General features: G+C 39.4%; 1 protein-coding gene across 1 annotated transcript; it reads left to right on the top strand.

The window, feature by feature from the left end:
- Nucleotides 1-1,130: 1,130 nt before the first annotated feature.
- On the top strand, nucleotides 1,131-19,056 carry LOC103695464 (ATP-dependent Clp protease adapter protein CLPS2, chloroplastic-like). Its single transcript, XM_008776802.5, has 4 exons — nucleotides 1,131-1,527; nucleotides 17,994-18,092; nucleotides 18,328-18,437; nucleotides 18,602-19,056. The coding sequence occupies exons 1-4, from the start codon at nucleotides 1,257-1,259 to the stop codon at nucleotides 18,680-18,682; spliced, it is 561 nt and encodes a 186-aa protein (XP_008775024.3). The 5' UTR covers nucleotides 1,131-1,256; the 3' UTR covers nucleotides 18,683-19,056.
- The last annotated feature ends 1,334 nt before the right edge of the window (nucleotides 19,057-20,390 follow it).

The raw sequence follows: 20,390 nt of genomic DNA, 5'->3' as shown, positions 1-20,390 counted from the left end.
TTTTATTTTTAATTAATATAAATATGATTTTTTTAAAAACAACGGTTATATTAGAGTTATTTGTACAATAATAAAGTTTTATGAAGATATACATGCAAATATTAATTTTAAAAAGTATTCATGCAAAAATTCGATATTTAGAAAAATAACCATACAAAAAATCCAAAAAAAATACTGCAATAATGCAGGAGATGTACATGAAATACGGCAAAGTCCAGAGGTTAGAAGGTAATTTCCTGCAGGTACCAAGCTGATGCTTGTTGGGTAGTTCTATATACACCCCCCCTATTGCTCAGGACACCCCCCAAAAACCAAAAAAAAAATACCCAAACTAACCTTTAGTGTAATTACCATATTGCCCTTGAAATTTTCTCATACACCCCCCTTCCTCCTCCTCCGTTTCGTTTTGAAAAGAAAAAAAAAAAACACCCCTCAAACCCCCCTTAAACCCCTCCTCCCCCGTTCCCCCTTCTCCCTCTCGTCGCCGGCATTCTCCCGATCTCCGACCACCTCGCCGGCTTCTCCCGGAACCACCTCGCCGGCTTCTCCCGAAATTTTTTTTTTTCACGGTTCGTGCTCCGTTCGGCACTGGATCGCCGAACAAAAGGCTTCTGTTCGGCTGAACAGTGCCGAACAGAAGCCTTCTGTTCGGCAACCCTCAACCGAACAGATCTGTTCGGCTGCACAGTGCTGAACAGAAGGCTTCTGTCCGGCACTGTTCAGCCGAACAGAAGCCTTTTGTTCGGCGATCCAGTGCCGAACGGAGCACGAACCGTGAAAAAAAAAATTTCGGGAGAAGCCGGCGAGGTGGTTCCGGGAGAAGCCGGCGAGGTGGTCGGAGATCGGAAGAATGCCGGCGACGAGAGGGAGAAGGGGGAACGGGGGGTTTTGGGCGTTGGCGAGGTGTTTTGGAGGGGAAGAGCGGGGTGGGGGGGGGTTTGGGGGGTGTAGAGAGCAATTTAGGTGAGGGGGTGGGGAGGGTGGGGGGTAATTTAGGAATTTTTAATTTTTTAGGGGTGTCCTTAGCAAATGGGGGGGTGTAGAGAGTATTTAATTTTTTTTTAATTTTTGGGGGGTGTCCTGAGCAATAGGGGGGGTGTATATAGAACCACCCATGCTTGTTTCATCATCAAATATTTCGAGGCCTAACGGCCAAGCCCATTTCTTCCCGCAGTCATCCCGTTCTCAACTCCGCGCCTTGTCTTTCCTCTCCTTGAAACCCCCAAACCCCTTGCTTCCCTGCTCTCTCTTCTCTAATGGTGATCACCATCGGAGAGGGGGCGCTCCCCGTTCTCAAGCAATTCAACCCCTCTCCTCCTCCCTACCCCCGGACCTTCACGGTGGCCTTCGAGTCCTCCAAGCTGGCGAGAATTCGGTCCCCATCTTTGGAGAAGACCCGGGAAAGGGCGATTACGGCGTTGGTCTTCGGGAGCCGGAGTTTGGGATCTCTGAGAGGTGGGACGGGTCTCTTGGAGCGACCTGGTTTTGACCAGTCGCAGTTCGATCCCGTTCCTCAAGTCCAAGAAGGTTCAATTTTTTCTTATTTATTCTTATTGTGCCCGTTTGTATGTGTTATTCCTCTATTCTGATAATTTCAAGAACTTGGGCGTATATGTTCTTCTGACTCGTGGTTTTTCCATCACTCTGTTCCTTTTTTATTTTTATTTTTTTTGAACGACTAGAATTTTAAACTGTTTGAGGCTATTCATCACATTCATGGTAACCTCGTAAGGTTGAACAGCAATATCTTGCTAAGCTTAAGTAACTGTTTGAGGCTAATAATTGCAGAAATAGGGCATTCATTATAGAGATCATAGGCTAATAATTGCTAAGCTTAAGTAAGTGTTGATTGCTGTGCATTACAATCTTTGGCTGTGCAAACCACAATCCTTGATAGATAGATCAATTTCCTATTACATTAATGGACCAACGTGATAGATAGATCAATTTCGTGTTACATTAATGGACCATTTAGAGATTTGATATCTTCATGAGCCCTATTCCTTCTTTCATGCTAGGTCTAGTTTTCACTGATGGTACTAATGAGCTGCTTTGGAAATGGGGTTAACTTGGAGGGTTCGAAAATTATAATTGTTCAAACTTGCAAAATTTGGGAAATGAATAAAATTGTCAGAAGCTTTAAGTTGATAGCATACATGGTTATGCAAAATGCCATACATGTACAGAACAGTTAGAGACATTTTTTCAAATTATTCAGCTTATTTTTTGATTTCTTTCGAAAATTGAGAAACATTAAATAGAAAAATAGATGAAAAATTGAAAAATAAAAATGAGAAACATCAATATCATATTGCAGATGGATAGATTTTAATCCCACTGGAAGGTTGAGGGTGTATTATGCCAACCTACAAATAATACAAAAGGAAGAAGGAAAAATGCCTGTGCAAATCATTGAATGGATTTATTATGCTATAAAAATGGTGAATGTGTGGCATTACCAATACTTGATTGGCAGGCACCAAGGGCATTTCAATTCAAGGTGTGGTGTTCAGAAAAACTTGGAGTGGAGAATTTCATTGGAAGTATTTTGTTTAAGTAGATTATGGGATTAAGTTGGCATGAACAAAAATATCTCATTCAGAAGTAACAGGAGAAATGATATTAATAAATCCAAATATATTATAAACAAGATGAAACTGTGCTAGAACTGAACAGAATCTAGAAAATGCATGGAACTTGAACTGCATATTATTTCTGAAATCGTGATAAGTTCAAGGAAGAATTTTGTTTATAGTTTCAAGATAGTTTAAGAATTTTATAGTAATTTGATTTTTCTCCTGCTAGAACTCTTGTATGACTCAGCTGTTTATGCAAGATATGTTCGACCATCATTTTGATTGTTTGCTCCTTAAACTACTGGCTAAAAGCAGAACAACATACAACAGTTACTTAAAATTAATGTATCCAAGATGCGTATACAACCATATCGGGATGCCATTCTTCTGCTATATTCATATGGGAGAACCTCCCAACTTACTAATCGACATGCTTTTTCTTGTTGCTCCTTGGAAAATATTGCACAGTTGCTTTATCAGAAAGGCTCAACATCAGCATTATATCAGGCCAAACAGTTCTTTTATTAAAATAACTGACAGCAACCTTGAATAAGATCCTCCTATAATTCATATAAAAAAAGCATTCTTAAAATCCTTTTATTAAGAGTGTAAGACCCGCACTTCAAATTTCTGAATCAGTTCTGTGTTAGTCCAGTTAACACTAGCCCATAGAGACTCACCTCTTTCACTTATTTGGAAACCACCAAACAACTAGCAAGAAGGCACCAGCCTTAGCAGGGCTTTTGGAAACATGTCTTACCTTTGGAAAAGCCAAATTACACGGGTTGTAATCATACCCAATTTGGAAATTTTAGGTGAAGCCACACTGCAGAAGATTGTTCCTCCTAAATTGCGACCTTTACAAGCATATGCATTACCATGATCCTACCTTTCCATATTTCCTTCATTACATGACTAACTATGCTTTTCATTTAGACAATACTTTCTAATGAATTTGGCATTCCAATAGTCCAACAGCATTCAAACAGATTTAGAGCGAACCAATTGATTTTATCCATATCTCAATCTACACAAACCTTTTTATTTTTGTCACGACCCCCGCCCCATTTCCGGCGGGCCGCCGCGACGGTCCTAGGGTGCGGGTAGGCATAAGGCCACCAGCCACCGCGTAGAACCCTACTACCTATCAATCATCAATAAATCTTGAAAAATTTGGCATGATGCATGCACAAAATGATCACTTTTCCTATAGTGACCTGTCAGGATTATCTCAATACATACAACAACACTACCTGTCAGAGCAGCAATCACATAATCTGTCACATAATGAACCTGGACAATATATATCAATACATCATCTCAGGCATATAACTCATATGTATAAAAATCTGGTTCCCATTCCATCCATGGTCAAACCCATATCCACAACAGGATCTATGACTGTAACTATATACTATATACAACAGAAGGTTTATAATACACCAAAAGGGTATAAACCTCTATCTACATTATACTATACTATACTATGGAGCGGCACAGCTAGCAGGCAACCACTAATCCTGCTCCCTCACTATACAATACCTGCCCTGCAATCAAAAACACCAAACTGGGGAGTGAGTATATAAATACTCAGTGAGTGGAGTAGAGAGTACTATGCACATGAGACAAAATATAATCATGGCTCGAGATGAAATCTCAAGAGCAATAACAAGATGAACATGATCTCAACATAGAGAATATAGAGTAAATCATCAATATCACCACAATCAATATCAACTCATCTGAAGCATATATGGAATAATCAAGTAAACATATATGCTACTCATGAATATGCTCAACAGATCATAATGCTGGAACATACAAATCAGGTGTCAATATGCTGAAATCATCACTAGACAGCTGTCGGAAGGTGGGTTTTACGCCCCAGGCGAACCAGCAACAACTCCCTACTGTCACATGCATATGCAGGATAAGACACCATACCGATAACATAAATGCTAGACAGCTATCGGGAGGTGGGTTTTACGCCCCAGGCGAACCAGCAACAACTCCCTACTGTCACATGCATATGCAGGATAAGACACCATACCGATAACATAAATGCTAGACAGCTATCGGGAGGTGGGTTTTACGCCCCAGGCGAACCAGCAACAACTCCCTACTGTCACATGCATATGCAGGATAAGACACCACACTGATCATATAAATGCTGGCCAGTATCCAGAACAGAAATCCATCTCACATCTACATACTAAACGGCACCTCGCGGGAATTCTACATCCGCGGAAAGCCATACTGCACCTCGCGGGGTCTTACTATGCCCGGCGGCAAGCAGAATATAAGTCGTAGGACCGGCCGATCCTACGCCTAGGGCCGTGTCCCCCCCTAGGAAGGGACTGGGCTCCGCCCACCCAGAAGGCTACTATGTGCACAAAGGCCGATGTTCAACCCCATCGACTATAGGTGTCCTGCAGATACTGCCAAGCCATGCATAAATGCCATAATGCACCCTCCCAATACTCTACTAAAAAGGAGTATAATCAAGATTACCACTCACTCGGCCACGACCCAATTATAACTAACATCAGGGTTGGGAGTGAGGAATCACGGGAGTACAATGCAACTCAATATACCATGAGAAGGGCTCTACAAGTCTTTGAAATAGAGAAAATGAAATCAATTTACAAAAGAAGTTATTTCACAATTCGGAATCAATTTGATTACTCATCAACCCCTCGTAATTCCTCTCAATGTTCCCTCAAATGCATGTACAGAATAATCAAGCATGGAGAATCAAAATTATAGAGGAATCTACTACAATATCAATCAATATGCTCAAGTGGAATCAATTCACACTTGGCGACATTCATGAAAATGAATTAAGGATGCTCATGGTGCAAAGTACATGACTCCCACTCACCTGCCAATCCGGCACGGCCTCGATACGCCTCTAGAATTCTACAGCAGGCAGTGGGGAACTTCTTCCTCTCGTTCCCTAGCTTCTTGCCCAACTGTGACATGCATTTACCATACATTTAGTCTTGTATCAAGGTCATAATCTACGTGCCAATTATAATATAGGAAACTTTAATTGATTCAACTCCCCCGTTCCCTAAATCTTTTCTTTTCTTTCTCTTTTTCTTTTTCTATTAATTAACTCATCATTTATGTGTATTAGGGACTCCCTTGCACGAGTACAAGGTCTCCCTTAGCCTAATCTAGGCTTAATACCCTATTATAGCATGAAATCCCCTATTTTCCACCCGGATGAACAGTAATCCGGACCGACAGCCGGTTACTTCATCCCAGGTTTGATCCACTTTCAGGACTCCAAATTTAATGAAATTTTTATCTAACATTCTACACTCATAGGAGATTCTAAAGAGGTAACATGCATTGCTATCGGAGGTCGTTTGACCCCCTAAATAATTCGCCGAAGTTAGAACTTCGACACAATTTTTCCGTAGTGCCGGAAAAATTTGTCAAAATCCGATTCTTCCTCTTTTAACCGCCTCTACAACCCTTATTCGACCCCTCTAGACTATATCCACCCTTTGTATAGCCTAATGTCATCAAAAGACTAGATAGGGATGATATTTACCTTTTTCTTTTTGGAAATCGAGGTCCTTGCGTAGAGGAGAAGGAGATCTACATTTTTCCCTTCAGCTGGAAGTGCAACCGGGATCTCTTTCCTCCTCGAATCCCCTTCCTCTTTTTCTTTCTTCTTCTTCTTCTCTTTTTCTTTCTTTCTTTCCTCTGTTTCACGCCTGAGAACCCCCTCCCTCTTTCTCTCGGTTTCATTCCAAAAGCCAGCTCAAACCCTCCAATTAAATCACATCAAGATACTATTCACCCTTTTTTTAATATTATTAAATTCCCATTTTGCCCCTAACACTTCAACATATCTACGGTTATGCCATTAACTTTTGATTCCTTCCAATTTTACCCCTTATATCAATTTTAAAGGACTATTCTATCCCTTTTTATATAAAAAAAAAAAATTTTGGGTTATTACATCCTCCCCTCCTTATATAAAATTCGTCCTCGAATTTAAAAGAGTAAATTACCTGATTACTCAAAGGGGTAAGTAGAGCAACAATACTATCAGAAGCTTTTCTGCTCGGTGTGGTATTGGAAATCAAATCAATTGGAAGTGTTTTACCTTCTATCTCTACCACACAGGTAGGATACATATATTTTGCTTTTATACTATCCCCTACAGGTGTACTAATAGCTAAGAGAATATGCATTAATATCTTATCCTTAGCTAACTTTTTAGCAAAATAAGGGGATACAAATGAATGGGTAGCTCCAGAATCAAATAACACTCTAGCTTTAATCTCATCAATGAGGAGTGTACCTGTCATAACTGCATTCGATGCCTGTGCCTCCTGTGGATTTACCGCGAACACCCTTCCTTGCCCTCTGCCTACTGGAGCTGACAGTTGAGATGGTCCAGCACTCTGCTGTGATGTTTGTACTTGACCTCTACCTCTGCCTACAGGCTCCCTACTACTAGGCCTGTCCATCTGCACAGAAGGATAGGATGCCAAAGGCACAAACTGCTGGGTGGCACCCTGCGGGCATTCTCTGACAAAATGACCCGGCTGTCCACATCTGTAGCACACTCCCTGACCCATTCTGCATCTGCCAGGGTGCTGCTTCCCACATATGCTACATACTGGCCATGATTGGAACCTAAATTCAGTTCTGGCCATAGTGACTGGAGGACGAGGTACTGATGGTAGAAAAGTATCTTGTGATTGACCTCTTTCCCTCCATTTCCTCTTACGTGGGGCAGGTGGAGTTGAGCGTACAGACTGCTCCGTCGGGCCCTCCGAGAGATCTACTCCCTCAGATCTATCTCTACTGCTTTGCCCTTTCCCCATACTCATTTTCCTCTGTTCTCTTTCAACTCTTTCCTCTTTGTTTCTGGTCTCCCACTATTTTGCTTTATCAATCAGCCTAGACAAGGTGGGGACCTCTACTGCCAGTACTGCATTATAAAGCGGGGAAATCAGACCCCGCCTGAATCTTTCTATCCTGGCAGCTTCAGTGGGGATGATGTAAGGAGCATACTTCCCCAATCTCGTGAACTCACGAGCGTACTCAGATACGCTCATTCCGGGCATCTGCTTCAGCCTCTCAAACTGAAGAGCCCGATTCTTCCTCTCAGCTGGAGACAAGAACTCATCCATCACTGCTTGCCTGAACTCTTCCCAGGTTGGAGGATTCCTACTGTACAATCTGTCCTCCACGTGCCTCTGGTACCAGCCCCAGGCATCTTCCTTCATTGTAAGCCCTACAAGTTCTATAGCTCTTGCATCAGAACAGGGCAGTCTCCGTATCATCTTTTCAGTCTCCTCCAGAAATCTCTGAGGATCTTCACCTTCTTCCCCCTTAAACTCCGGGGTTCTGAGCCTAAGAAATTCCTGTACAGTAATCCCCTCATCATCTAGAGCCTGCCTGGCCAAACTTCTTGGCACAGGTACAGGAGGTGGGATGGATACTACTGACGGGGCAGGAGATTTCCCCCGAGCAATCTGCTCCCTCAGAGCCTGATTCTCCGCCAGTAACTGTTCTATCAATGCATCTCTACTTCCTACATCTCCTTGATCATCAACCCTCCGTCTATCAGCAGGAGGAGGTTTTTCTCTTTGGGGCTCGACATGTGCAGAACCCGCATCCAATGCTATATCTGGCTCCATCCTCCTTCCTTCCAGGACGAGCAGGTCCTCTCCTTGGAGGTATTCTTTATATCTCTCTAAAAAAGTCAAAAAGAGAGGATGGTCGTTACACACTGAGTCATGATATATTTTACTGAGTTGTAAATGACTCATAAAATAACATACAGAAAAATCCTATGCTCCATAGTATAATCCTATACTTAATCCTGACTCATCCTATTACTCTGACAGGACTCTTCTTAACCTTTGCTCTGATACCAAGCTTTGTCACGACCCCCGCCCCGTTTCCGGCGGGCCGCCGCGACGGTCCTAGGGTGCGGGTAGGCATAAGGCCACCAGCCACCGCGTAGAACCCTACTACCTATCAATCATCAATAAATCTTAAAAAATTTGGCATGATGCATGCACAAAATGATCACTTTTCCTATAGTGACCTGTCAGGATTATCTCAATACATACAACAACACTACCTGTCAGAGCAGCAATCACATAATCTGTCACATAATGAACCTGGACAATATATATCAATACATCATCTCAGGCATATAACTCATATGTATAAAAATCTGGTTCCCATTCCATCCATGGTCAAACCCATATCCACAACAGGATCTATGACTGTAACTATATACTATATACAACAGAAGGTTTATAATACACCAAAAGGGTATAAACCTCTATCTACATTATACTATACTATACTATGGAGCGGCACAGCTAGCAGGCAACCACTAATCCTGCTCCCTCACTATACAATACCTGCCCTGCAATCAAAAACACCAAACTGGGGAGTGAGTATATAAATACTCAGTGAGTGGAGTAGAGAGTACTATGCACATGAGACAAAATATAATCATGGCTCGAGATGAAATCTCAAGAGCAATAACAAGATGAACATGATCTCAACATAGAGAATATAGAGTAAATCATCAATATCACCACAATCAATATCAACTCATCTGAAGCATATATGGAATAATCAAGTAAACATATATGCTACTCATGAATATGCTCAACAGATCATAATGCTGGAACATACAAATCAGGTGTCAATATGCTGAAATCATCACTAGACAGCTGTCGGAAGGTGGGTTTTACGCCCCAGGCGAACCAGCAACAACTCCCTACTGTCACATGCATATGCAGGATAAGACACCATACCGATAACATAAATGCTAGACAGCTATCGGGAGGTGGGTTTTACGCCCCAGGCGAACCAGCAACAACTCCCTACTGTCACATGCATATGCAGGATAAGACACCATACCGATAACATAAATGCTAGACAGCTATCGGGAGGTGGGTTTTACGCCCCAGGCGAACCAGCAACAACTCCCTACTGTCACATGCATATGCAGGATAAGACACCACACTGATCATATAAATGCTGGCCAGTATCCAGAACAGAAATCCATCTCACATCTACATACTAAACGGCACCTCGCGGGAATTCTACATCCGCGGAAAGCCATACTGCACCTCGCGGGGTCTTACTATGCCCGGCGGCAAGCAGAATATAAGTCGTAGGACCGGCCGATCCTACGCCTAGGGCCGTGTCCCCCCCTAGGAAGGGACTGGGCTCCGCCCACCCAGAAGGCTACTATGTGCACAAAGGCCGATGTTCAACCCCATCGACTATAGGTGTCCTGCAGATACTGCCAAGCCATGCATAAATGCCATAATGCACCCTCCCAATACTCTACTAAAAAGGAGTATAATCAAGATTACCACTCACTCGGCCACGACCCAATTATAACTAACATCAGGGTTGGGAGTGAGGAATCACGGGAGTACAATGCAACTCAATATACCATGAGAAGGGCTCTACAAGTCTTTGAAATAGAGAAAATGAAATCAATTTACAAAAGAAGTTATTTCACAATTCGGAATCAATTTGATTACTCATCAACCCCTCGTAATTCCTCTCAATGTTCTCTCAAATGCATGTACAGAATAATCAAGCATGGAGAATCAAAATTATAGAGGAATCTACTACAATATCAATCAATATGCTCAAGTGGAATCAATTCACACTTGGCGACATTCATGAAAATGAATTAAGGATGCTCATGGTGCAAAGTACATGACTCCCACTCACCTGCCAATCCGGCACGGCCTCGATACGCCTCTAGAATTCTACAGCAGGCAGTGGGGAACTTCTTCCTCTCGTTCCCTAGCTTCTTGCCCAACTGTGACATGCATTTACCATACATTTAGTCTTGTATCAAGGTCATAATCTACGTGCCAATTATAATATAGGGAACTTTAATTGATTCAACTCCCCCGTTCCCTAAATCTTTTCTTTTCTTTCTCTTTTTCTTTTTCTATTAATTAACTCATCATTTATGTGTATTAGGGACTCCCTTGCACGAGTACAAGGTCTCCCTTAGCCTAATCTAGGCTTAATACCCTATTATAGCATGAAATCCCCTATTTTCCACCCGGATGAACAGTAATCCGGACCGACAGCCGGTTACTTCATCCCAGGTTTGATCCACTTTCAGGACTCCAAATTTAATGAAATTTTTATCTAACATTCTACACTCATAGGAGATTCTAAAGAGGTAACATGCATTGCTATCGGAGGTCGTTTGACCCCCTAAATAATTCGCCGAAGTTAGAACTTCGACACAATTTTTCCGTAGTGCCGGAAAAATTTGTCAAAATCCGATTCTTCCTCTTTTAACCGCCTCTACAACCCTTATTCGACCCCTCTAGACTATATCCACCCTTTGTATAGCCTAATGTCATCAAAAGACTAGATAGGGATGATATTTACCTTTTTCTTTTTGGAAATCGAGGTCCTTGCGTAGAGGAGAAGGAGATCTACATTTTTCCCTTCAGCTGGAAGTGCAACCGGGATCTCTTTCCTCCTCGAATCCCCTTCCTCTTTTTCTTTCTTCTTCTTCTTCTTCTCTTTTTCTTTCTTTCTTTCCTCTGTTTCACGCCTGAGAACCCCCTCCCTCTTTCTCTCGGTTTCATTCCAAAAGCCAGCTCAAACCCTCCAATTAAATCACATCAAGATACTATTCACCCTTTTTTTAATATTATTAAATTCCCATTTTGCCCCTAACACTTCAACATATCTACGGTTATGCCATTAACTTTTGATTCCTTCCAATTTTACCCCTTATATCAATTTTAAAGGACTATTCTATCCCTTTTTATATAAAAAAAAAAAATTTTGGGTTATTACAATTTTTAACTTTTTACATAAAAAGATGTTCCATTGTTTCTTCATACTACACCTTTGAATCATCATTAATCTGCATTTCCAAAGCAAAACTGCTTTTAGAGGCTTCTTATGATTCAGCTTTTGTAAGAAGCGCCTCATGGTTGGCCGAACTGGCACTCTCCAAAATTTTATTGAGGTTTCTTCTCTTTAATTGGACCTCCTATTAGCCAAATAGTTTTGAAGCAGATTAGCAGCGAATTTTCAACCCAAGTGGTAACTTGATATTAGTTTTTCATCAACGACCAACATTCAACAGTATAGAAGAATATTTTTCTCTGGAGTCATGAAGAAAGTAAGCGGCAACTAAATTAACGTTCTGCTCACTTTTGTATTTATTAAACTACTAGTCATTAGCAGGTCTTCTTCCACACTGACCTTTATAGTTAATGTTACATCCTTGAGTTAACAATCTTGACTAAGACTGGTTTTGTCTTCTCTAGTGGAGTAAATCTTAAATGCAGCTTTCATTAGGAACTTGCAAATACTTCTCCCAACTACTGAATTCTTTTATCTGGATTGACAACCATTCCATCCGTACAATTTTTATTTCATAATCTGCCTTTAACGTCACCAGCTGGTTTAATTCAGTAAACATTATTTGTTGTGACTTGAAGTCATCCCAGCCCTCGCAACTTCTTCAGAGAGCAAGTTTTGGTTAACTTTTTCCTGGCCATTTTCTTCCCAATCAACAAAAAACTATGCGTTCTCTGTTTACTTCTTTTATACATAGCAATTGGAACCAGAGCAGCAGACATGTTATTGATCATCAAAAATTGCAATGTGGATTGTACATGCATGCTATTCCTGCACTATATAAATATGCTTTTTTTCCATCCATCAGAGTTTTCTTTAAATCTGCTCTATGGATATGTTCAAAAGACTTATTTTTAGCCCCAAGGTTCGCTGTACCGATCGGTACCGAGCGTACTGTATCCGTACCGATAGGTACCGGTATCGGTACACCAATGTCGGTATGCCTGGCGTACTGCATACCGTACTGTACCGACACTCAGTATGCCTTTACTAGTGCGGCACTGGTACGGCGAACCTTGTTTAGCCCCTTTCCGCTCATTTACTTTCACATTAGTTTTTCCTTCTCATTTTGGCACATGCTCGAGAACTTTCTTCTGTTATAAAATGGAGAAAAATTGATCTAAGATTTCTCAAAATTTATACCATTTCCCTCATGCCATCTGTACTTGTCCATAATTTGGTGCATCTTTCTACATTCATCAGGAGATGCCTTAGTAGTTATCAACATTAATAGCATTAACTTGGTTAGTATGAAATTTCCTTCGAACAAATTAAACTTTTTTTTAATCCGATGCTGTCTACTTGATTCTGCAATCTATAATGGGCTTTTGGAAAAACAATTTAGAAAATGGGAAAATAAGGGATCTCCTTTTCTAGGACCTCAGCAAGTTGGGATGGATGCACTAGAAGGATCAAAACCTTTACCATTTCATGTGAGGTTGAAAATTTGGATCATAGACTTCAGCTTGGTTGGATCTGATTTAGGATATAATATAGTGAACCACTGGATTTTTCCTACCTTTAAATATTTCCCTCATTGTATAACTATGTTTTTGATTTAACAATGCATTCTAACAAATTTAGCATAGTAATAATCCAACCAAATTGATACAGATGTAGACCGAACCAACTGATTTTTTCCTGTACCTCTTTATCTATCTTGAACCTCTGTTTTTTGACATTTACATTCAAAAAATGCTGTTCATAGTTGATCCGACACTTGACTTCTACTACACCTTTGAATCAACCTTAACCTTCATTTCCAAGGCTAAACTGCTGTTAGAACCTTTGACTGATTCAGTTCTATTTGAAGTGCTTCAGAACTTGCCCTTACTTGTACAACTATTCTCTTCTGTTTGACCTTCATATAATCCAATAGTTTTAAGCATATCCGCGGTCACTTTTCCACTCAAATGGAAATTTCTTATTGCTCATTATTCAACCACCTTCAACAGTATACCTGGTAATTTGTCTTGGAGGCCATGATAAATTTAGGTGGCACTTAGAATAACATTCAGTACATCTTTATTATCTATCTAGCTACTCAACATTAGTGGCTTCTCCTCCTCCACGTTGACCTTCACAATTAATGGTAATCCAATAGCCAACAATCTGGACAAATACTGATGTTGTTTCCTCTTATTGAAATGGATCCTAAACCTTGCTTCAATTATGAAGAAACCCTGCAGATGCTTCTCTGTAAATCTGAATGCTTTGATCCAGGTGTGCATTTTAGACAACACCATTCCATCCATATTTAGCTGTGACATCTATGTTCATAAGCTCTCTTTAAGCTCTGTACCTGGTTTCATTGTTAAAACATTTTGTACGGCTTCAAGATTCATCAGTTCCAACCCATCCAACTTGTTAAGAAACCATAATATTTGACCTAGCCGAATTGGGCCGTCCATTTAAGTATGGCCCAATATCAACCAAACACCACCCAGCCCAAATCTTTTGGAAAGAGAGAAAAAGACTTTCATAGATCTTTTTTTTTTCTTTCTGTAGCCCAAAGGCTAGAATCTGGGCTGAATTTGGATAGGCTTTTAGAAAATGCAAGCTAGATGGGCCAACAATCCTGATTCCCACATGATTTTCAGCCCAATTCTCTAGGAATATCCAAATAGGTCCTTAATGATTTTGGCACAGGCTTGATCACTTTCACCAATCTATCATGCAAGGATAGAAAATTTGATTAAGATTTCTCAAAATATATATCAACCCCATAAACCTTTTAAATCTGTCCATGATTTGGTGGATCTTCCTACATTAACCAAATGATTTTATAATAGTTACCAAACCATCATTAGCATAGAATATATTGACTAATATGAAGTTTCCCTTGATCAGATCAAACTGTCCACAATCCAATATCCTCTAATTGATTCTTCAATCTATAAAGGGCTTTCTGATCAAGAACAAATGACAAGGAAACAAGGGATCCTTGCCTAAGACCTCTCCAACCTCAGCGTAACCTAGTAGTTACCAGGGCTGTAGTGAGTTGGGCTGGTCTCGGTTTAGGAGGATCCAAGCCTGATCAGTATTCCTGTTGGGTTGTGCTCCTGAACTGTCCACTTCCATTCTGTTCAGCATTGGCAGATGGTTCAGGTTTAGGATTTATTCTATTGATTACTTGGGTTTTGCATTCCAGCCAGACCATGAGCAAAATGTATGAATTGGGCATCTTAATGGTGTCAATGTTTTGGCCACATGTCAGCATTTTGAACTGCAACTTCATCAAATTTTTTTATAGTGAGACAAATTGATGATCAAATTCACAAAAGCACGTGTTGACATCTCAATAGTCTAAAATTTGAGGAGAGAAAGGTTGCCAGGATTAGTTCTCATATGATCCATATCAAAGTCATATTTTAAATTATTCAACTGTTTGATCCAAACATCATCCAGATGACTGATTTATATCAGATGGGTCATTTCCAGTAGGTTACTGATGAGAAGCAAGTCCGACCCACTTTCAGCCCTAATAGCTCCCTATTGTTAAGAATAGTGTGCCACCACTTTGCATTGCTCAATATATTCTATCCAGCAGCTAGGAAAATTCATTTGTCAAAGATCCTTTAAAACATTTTACTACCTGTCCTGATCATGTGACGCTTTTAGATCAAAATAGTCTGGCGTCTAAGGGTAGAGCCAAGTTTCTACTTGAATAGTGTGTGGTTGGGGTGTGGGGGGGTGAGCAGTTGGGTTTAGAAAACGTTAGCAAGCAATGGTTGATAGAAAAAATTGTACCATAGATCTTGTGCCCTGACCACATAATGTTAGACCTTAGTAGCAACATACTTCTACTTGGGGTAATGTTCCTGCTTCAGAAACTCCCAGGAAACTCAAACTGCACCTGCTTCCCAAGTGCTTCTTTACTTCAACTGGTTTTAGAATGCTTTCACATACCTGCTCACAGTTCTAGCAACTAATGTTAGACTGATATGCTTTATGAAGCTAATCATAAACATCAATGGATAATTTTCATCACTAGATAAATTTTGACTAGACGACAATTCATAGTAGTTTCCGAGAAGCTGTTATATATCAACTGATTGAACTATAAAGATAAATCATAGCATTTTTGAACACATTACTAATTACCATTTATAATTAAAAGCTTGATGTCAATGGTTTTTAGTTAACCAATTGTTAGTTTTAATTAATCAAATCAGGAAAAGGATGCATTAGTCTATATTAATCCTCTAGTAACAAAAAATGGGTGCCTTTTCAATTTAGTAATGTTACAGAATACTACCGAGAAAACCCTGAATATAGTATACATCAGCAAAGAAACAGACAGAAAAATTGGTATAATTGACAATGAATAAATTTTAATGGGATTGGATGCTATTGCACTTCCTTCTTGTATGTTGGAACTTGGAAGTAAGTGAAAAGGTAGGCTTGAGAAAAAATCAAAAGATGAGGTTCAAAACAAGAGAAAGAATGAAAGATGACAGGCATAAGTATGTGAGTATATGCATGAAAGAGAGGGAAAGAGAGAGAGAGGTGAAAGTTGTTGCATCAATTACAGAGAAATTTGAGGGCTTATGATAGCCCAGCTTTGCATATGCCTCCAGCATGATTTCCATATGTGGCAGTTTTAATGATATAAAATATCTCTTGCATAAGACTGGTGTTATGCTTCAACCCGGTACAGAATCAGATTCCATATTGATATGGAAAGGTCAGCAGCTTCTTGATCTATTGGCCAAAACTTCAGCAATTATTTTTGTTTGCTTACAGCCCTTAACCCTTCTTGGTTTCCGATGTTTAGAGATTAAGGCAATAATCCTTTTCATCAATGTTTTGGAAATACCAAAATTCTGAAATCTCTTCACCATGTCACACATCCTTCTACTTACTGCTCCAACAGTACATGAAGGGTGCATTTGGTTGGCAATCGGAGTCGGAATCAGAATGAATTGGAATAAATATCGAAATAGTTATATTCCTTGACGTGTTTGGTTCATGACTGGAATCGGAATGCGATCTGAATACTTGGCGAGAGTAGGGATTGGATTTTGGGAGATTGGGACATTCTCATTCTCCCCTTGGAATTGAAATGGGAATGGGACTCTCTCCAACTAAATGACTGGATTGAGAGTCATTCATTCCCATTCCATAGTCCAACTCCCTCCAAACAAACATGCCTGTAAAATACCTTTGGTGCTTTATCCAGCTTGGAGTTCTCCTGCCCTTGTAGATAAAATCTTTCTGGATTCCTCTAGCATGCCCATTGAAAGGAAACTTATTTGCTTCTCTGATGACTTAGGCATGCTCATAGTGTCAACCAACTAGAACTTTCATTATCAGCCCAGAGTTCTTTGAAATATTCCATGGCGACCCTACGAATTTCATTTTTTTTCAGAAATTGTAGTACTACTAGGTCTCAAGATCCTCTATACAGTTTTTATGTATTCTAGTTGCAATGGGTGTGCGAATATTCTGGTATTCGTCTCTCCATTCTGGATTTAATCAGCTTTATGCTTCTACAGAGCATTCAATCTTGCTGTTTCCGCAAAGCAATTTAACGGATTCTGCAACATATTCTACTACTCTCCTTATCATTATTGAAGTCATAACATCTTCCTCTTTAGCTTAGAAATTTTGCATTTGTTGCTGAACATTGCTAGTTTTACCATATAAAATCTCCAACTATATTTTTATTCTATACCTTGAGTCTTTGCTTTCCATCCTTTAGTTTATATTGAATCATATATTATAGGAAACATCTCCTTGTCTTATTCCATGCTTTAAAAAACCTCCAAAAATCCAGGTTGAAAGAATCCGAAAATTTTCAATCTAAAGAGTTTTGGCCCACTTCATTTCTACTTTTAATACTGATAAACTTGTAAGTTTATATGCTTCCCTTTCTAAGGTGGGGCTTTGATACTCATTTTTTATGTTGTGTTGTGAATCTCACCTTTCAATGTCCTGAAGCTGCCCCTACCGCATGTTTTTGCTCATTAAATTTTGTTCCTGTGGTAATTTTAAATTAGCTTTCAATTGGATACCACTACCAGGACATCTAGCCAATCGGACCCCAACATATTAAATCTGGGAAAATATTGCCTAGCGGGTCTTGATTTCTACATAAGTTTAAAAATTCATGTGCTTCTTTTCTTAAAATTGAACATGGTAGAACTGTAGTAGGAATTATCACAGAGCAGGTATGAAACTTACTTTTTCATTCCAGTCAAAAATAACTTTGTGACTATCATTTTCAACTAGTTCTTGAGTTCGTACTTTTATTCTAGCTGTGTGGAACTTGTACTCTATTATATAGTGTCTTACTAAGAAATTTGCTTCTATGGGGTTTAACAAAGTAGTTTGTTAATTGACCATAGATATATTGCTATGTTGGTGTTTTTGTCCCCCTTTTGAATTGTCCTGAAATAGTAAGATAGCAAAGCAAATCTTAAGCATATTAGATCTTTTAAAATTTTCTTATAGTCACCATCCTTTACTATATTTGACAAGGTCATTATGATTTGCCAGGAGGAGATAGAGGACAGTTGCATGATAAGAGAGGACTGGGGAGTGGAGACAGCTACAAGGTTTTGCTGATTGATCATGATCATCATACAGAGAAGTTAGGTAGTAAGAAAGACATTTATAGTTTTAACTTCAGAGGTCCATTCCTTGAAAATCCTAGCAGAGGAGCCAACAGCATGCTGATTACACATATTCCTATTTCCTACTGCCAGTCTAACAATTTTTTGGGTTGCCTTTATAAAATCTCTTGTTCGTTCTGCTATCATGATTCTTTTCTTTGGACTGGACCACATTGTGTGAACCTAAAATAAAAGATATTGTGCTTACTCTTTTGCAGTGGTAAAGGCCTTACCACAGGCTGTTCCAAAAGTCACAATTGATGATGCAAGAGAGCTCTTTCATGAATCTCGGCAGAAAGGGGCTGCAGTCGTTATTGTTACTGTAAAGGTATTCTAAAGTTCAAGAGAATTGAGCCAACCCATTAATCTAAGATGTTGAGACCTAATTTGTTGTTGCTTTTTAATACTTCTTACCAAGAGCCGGATATCATGGAATTTGCTAGATGATATGTTGCCTGTGGACATGGTTTTCTAATCTTTGTCATTGGACAGGAGCATGCTGAATTCTATGCACAAATGATGCTGAGGAGGGGGCTGCAATCAGCTATAGAGCCAGATTCAAACACAGCATAAATCAGACCTGACGGCTTGGAATGTTTTTATTACAATTCCCAAATTGGTGCTTTGAACGTGGTTCCACACTCTTGGCATTTTGATGTCAGAGCAAAGAGGGTAAACAATTGAGGGCTTAAGTTCTTGATGTTGTGGGGTCCATGTAATAAATTACTCTATAAGAGATTGATTCTGATATATGCTTATTGAAGCTCCTAGGATCCTAAATTGACTGTTGTATATAAGTGATGTTTAACGTTACCTACATCATAAAGGTGAATGACAATCAAATATTGTGGGCTATATTCTCCAGGAAGTTAGCGACCAACACCCTATTGGGAATGATAATGCAAAATATGCTGCTAATACCTGGCAGTACACCATTTCAGGATGAACATGACTCTCAGATTTCTGCTTTAACGTGAATGTATAAAACACCTGAAGGAAGATTCTTAAATGTAGTAATTGTTTCAGGTCTCCCACCTGCTGTGAGATTTTTCTTTGGTTAATTAGTTCAGCTTCTTGAATGAAAGATTGTTTCTTATTGTAGAATTCAACAGGTTGATAAGCTCCAAATGCTTTGGTTAATCTGTGTTGTCTGTTCGTATGCGTATATCCTGACAGACAAATAACTCCAATTCTGTATTAAATTGTGTATTTATGGTTCCCATTTCCACACAGTTTTTGGTTCCTACAGAACTTGTAACAAAAACAATAACCAGATTGTCTATTAGAAGACCCTTCTTTGTGCAACTCAGAAGTAGCATCTCATAATGCAAATTTGTTGAATTTTTTTCCTCATTTACACAATATTTTCTAGAAATACAACTTGAGATAGACATAAAATTGTCATCAATCTCAAAGACTTGAGTTTTCTATGTAGCAATTCACCAAATTGGAATTCCAGATATGCATTGCGTGATAACATATATCAAGTCAAATTAGTTTTTGCTATCACATAGGTCGTATTCTACAACAAACTATGCCTTAACTTAGTTGAGTAGAATACAAGCACAATCAAAGCATTTCAATGGCATATATTCATATTTCGTAGTATTCAAAAATCTGCTCAAATGATAAACTGCCTGTTCCTTTCCTTTATCACTATCTTGTGATAATCGACTCCTAAGAGAGACATGAGTGGTATATATATATATATATATATAATTTAAGTGGCTTTTCATGTTTTGGTGGAATTAGAATAGGCAAATTAGTCAGATATACCTATATTAGGTCAAATGACTTTTGTTGTCCTTTACCCCAAACAAGTTCTTCATTCTGCTTGAGTTTCAATAAAGGGGATAATGATTGAAATTTTCCAGCCACCTACAAATAGAAATAAATCTTCTTGCAAAATTTACTTGGCCAAAAAATATTTGCAACTCCCCCTTGTTGGTTGGAGGTTTGCATTCAGAATGGCCTTCTTTTATCTTTTTCCACTTTGATCCCTCTTTTGTGCACCAAGAATTCACAAAAGTTTCCTGCTGAAACTCCAAATGCACACTTAGAGGATTCATTTTCACTTGATGATGTATCATCCTTCGTAGTGCCATCTCCAAGTTAATCAAATGATTGTTCTTGGTTTTTAACTTTACCACAGCGTTATCATGTATATACCATAAATCAAACAATCACACACACACACACACACACACATATCATAGCAAATTGTACTCATGGACCTTTGATATGTTGGACCAATATTCTTTAGATCGAATAGCATCACTAC

Source organism: Phoenix dactylifera, chromosome 3 (genome assembly GCF_051530095.1).
Source record: "Phoenix dactylifera cultivar Ajwa chromosome 3, Ajwa_hap1_PhDact_Kaust_v1.1, whole genome shotgun sequence".
NCBI classification, from domain to species: Eukaryota; Viridiplantae; Streptophyta; class Magnoliopsida; order Arecales; family Arecaceae; genus Phoenix; species Phoenix dactylifera.
Note: the sequence above shows the minus strand (reverse complement) of the source record. Positions and strands in the feature narration are given on the sequence as shown.

Excerpts from the sequence above, each read along its gene's own strand:
- LOC103695464 (XM_008776802.5), top strand. The coding sequence starts at position 1,257 with ATGGTGATCACCATCGGAGAGGGGGCGCTCCCCGTTCTCAAGCAATTC. Across the intron at positions 1,528-17,993 it reads CGTTCCTCAAGTCCAAGAAG|GAGGAGATAGAGGACAGTTG; the intron begins GTTCAATTTTTT and ends ATGATTTGCCAG. Across the intron at positions 18,093-18,327 it reads TCATCATACAGAGAAGTTAG|TGGTAAAGGCCTTACCACAG; the intron begins GTAGTAAGAAAG and ends ACTCTTTTGCAG.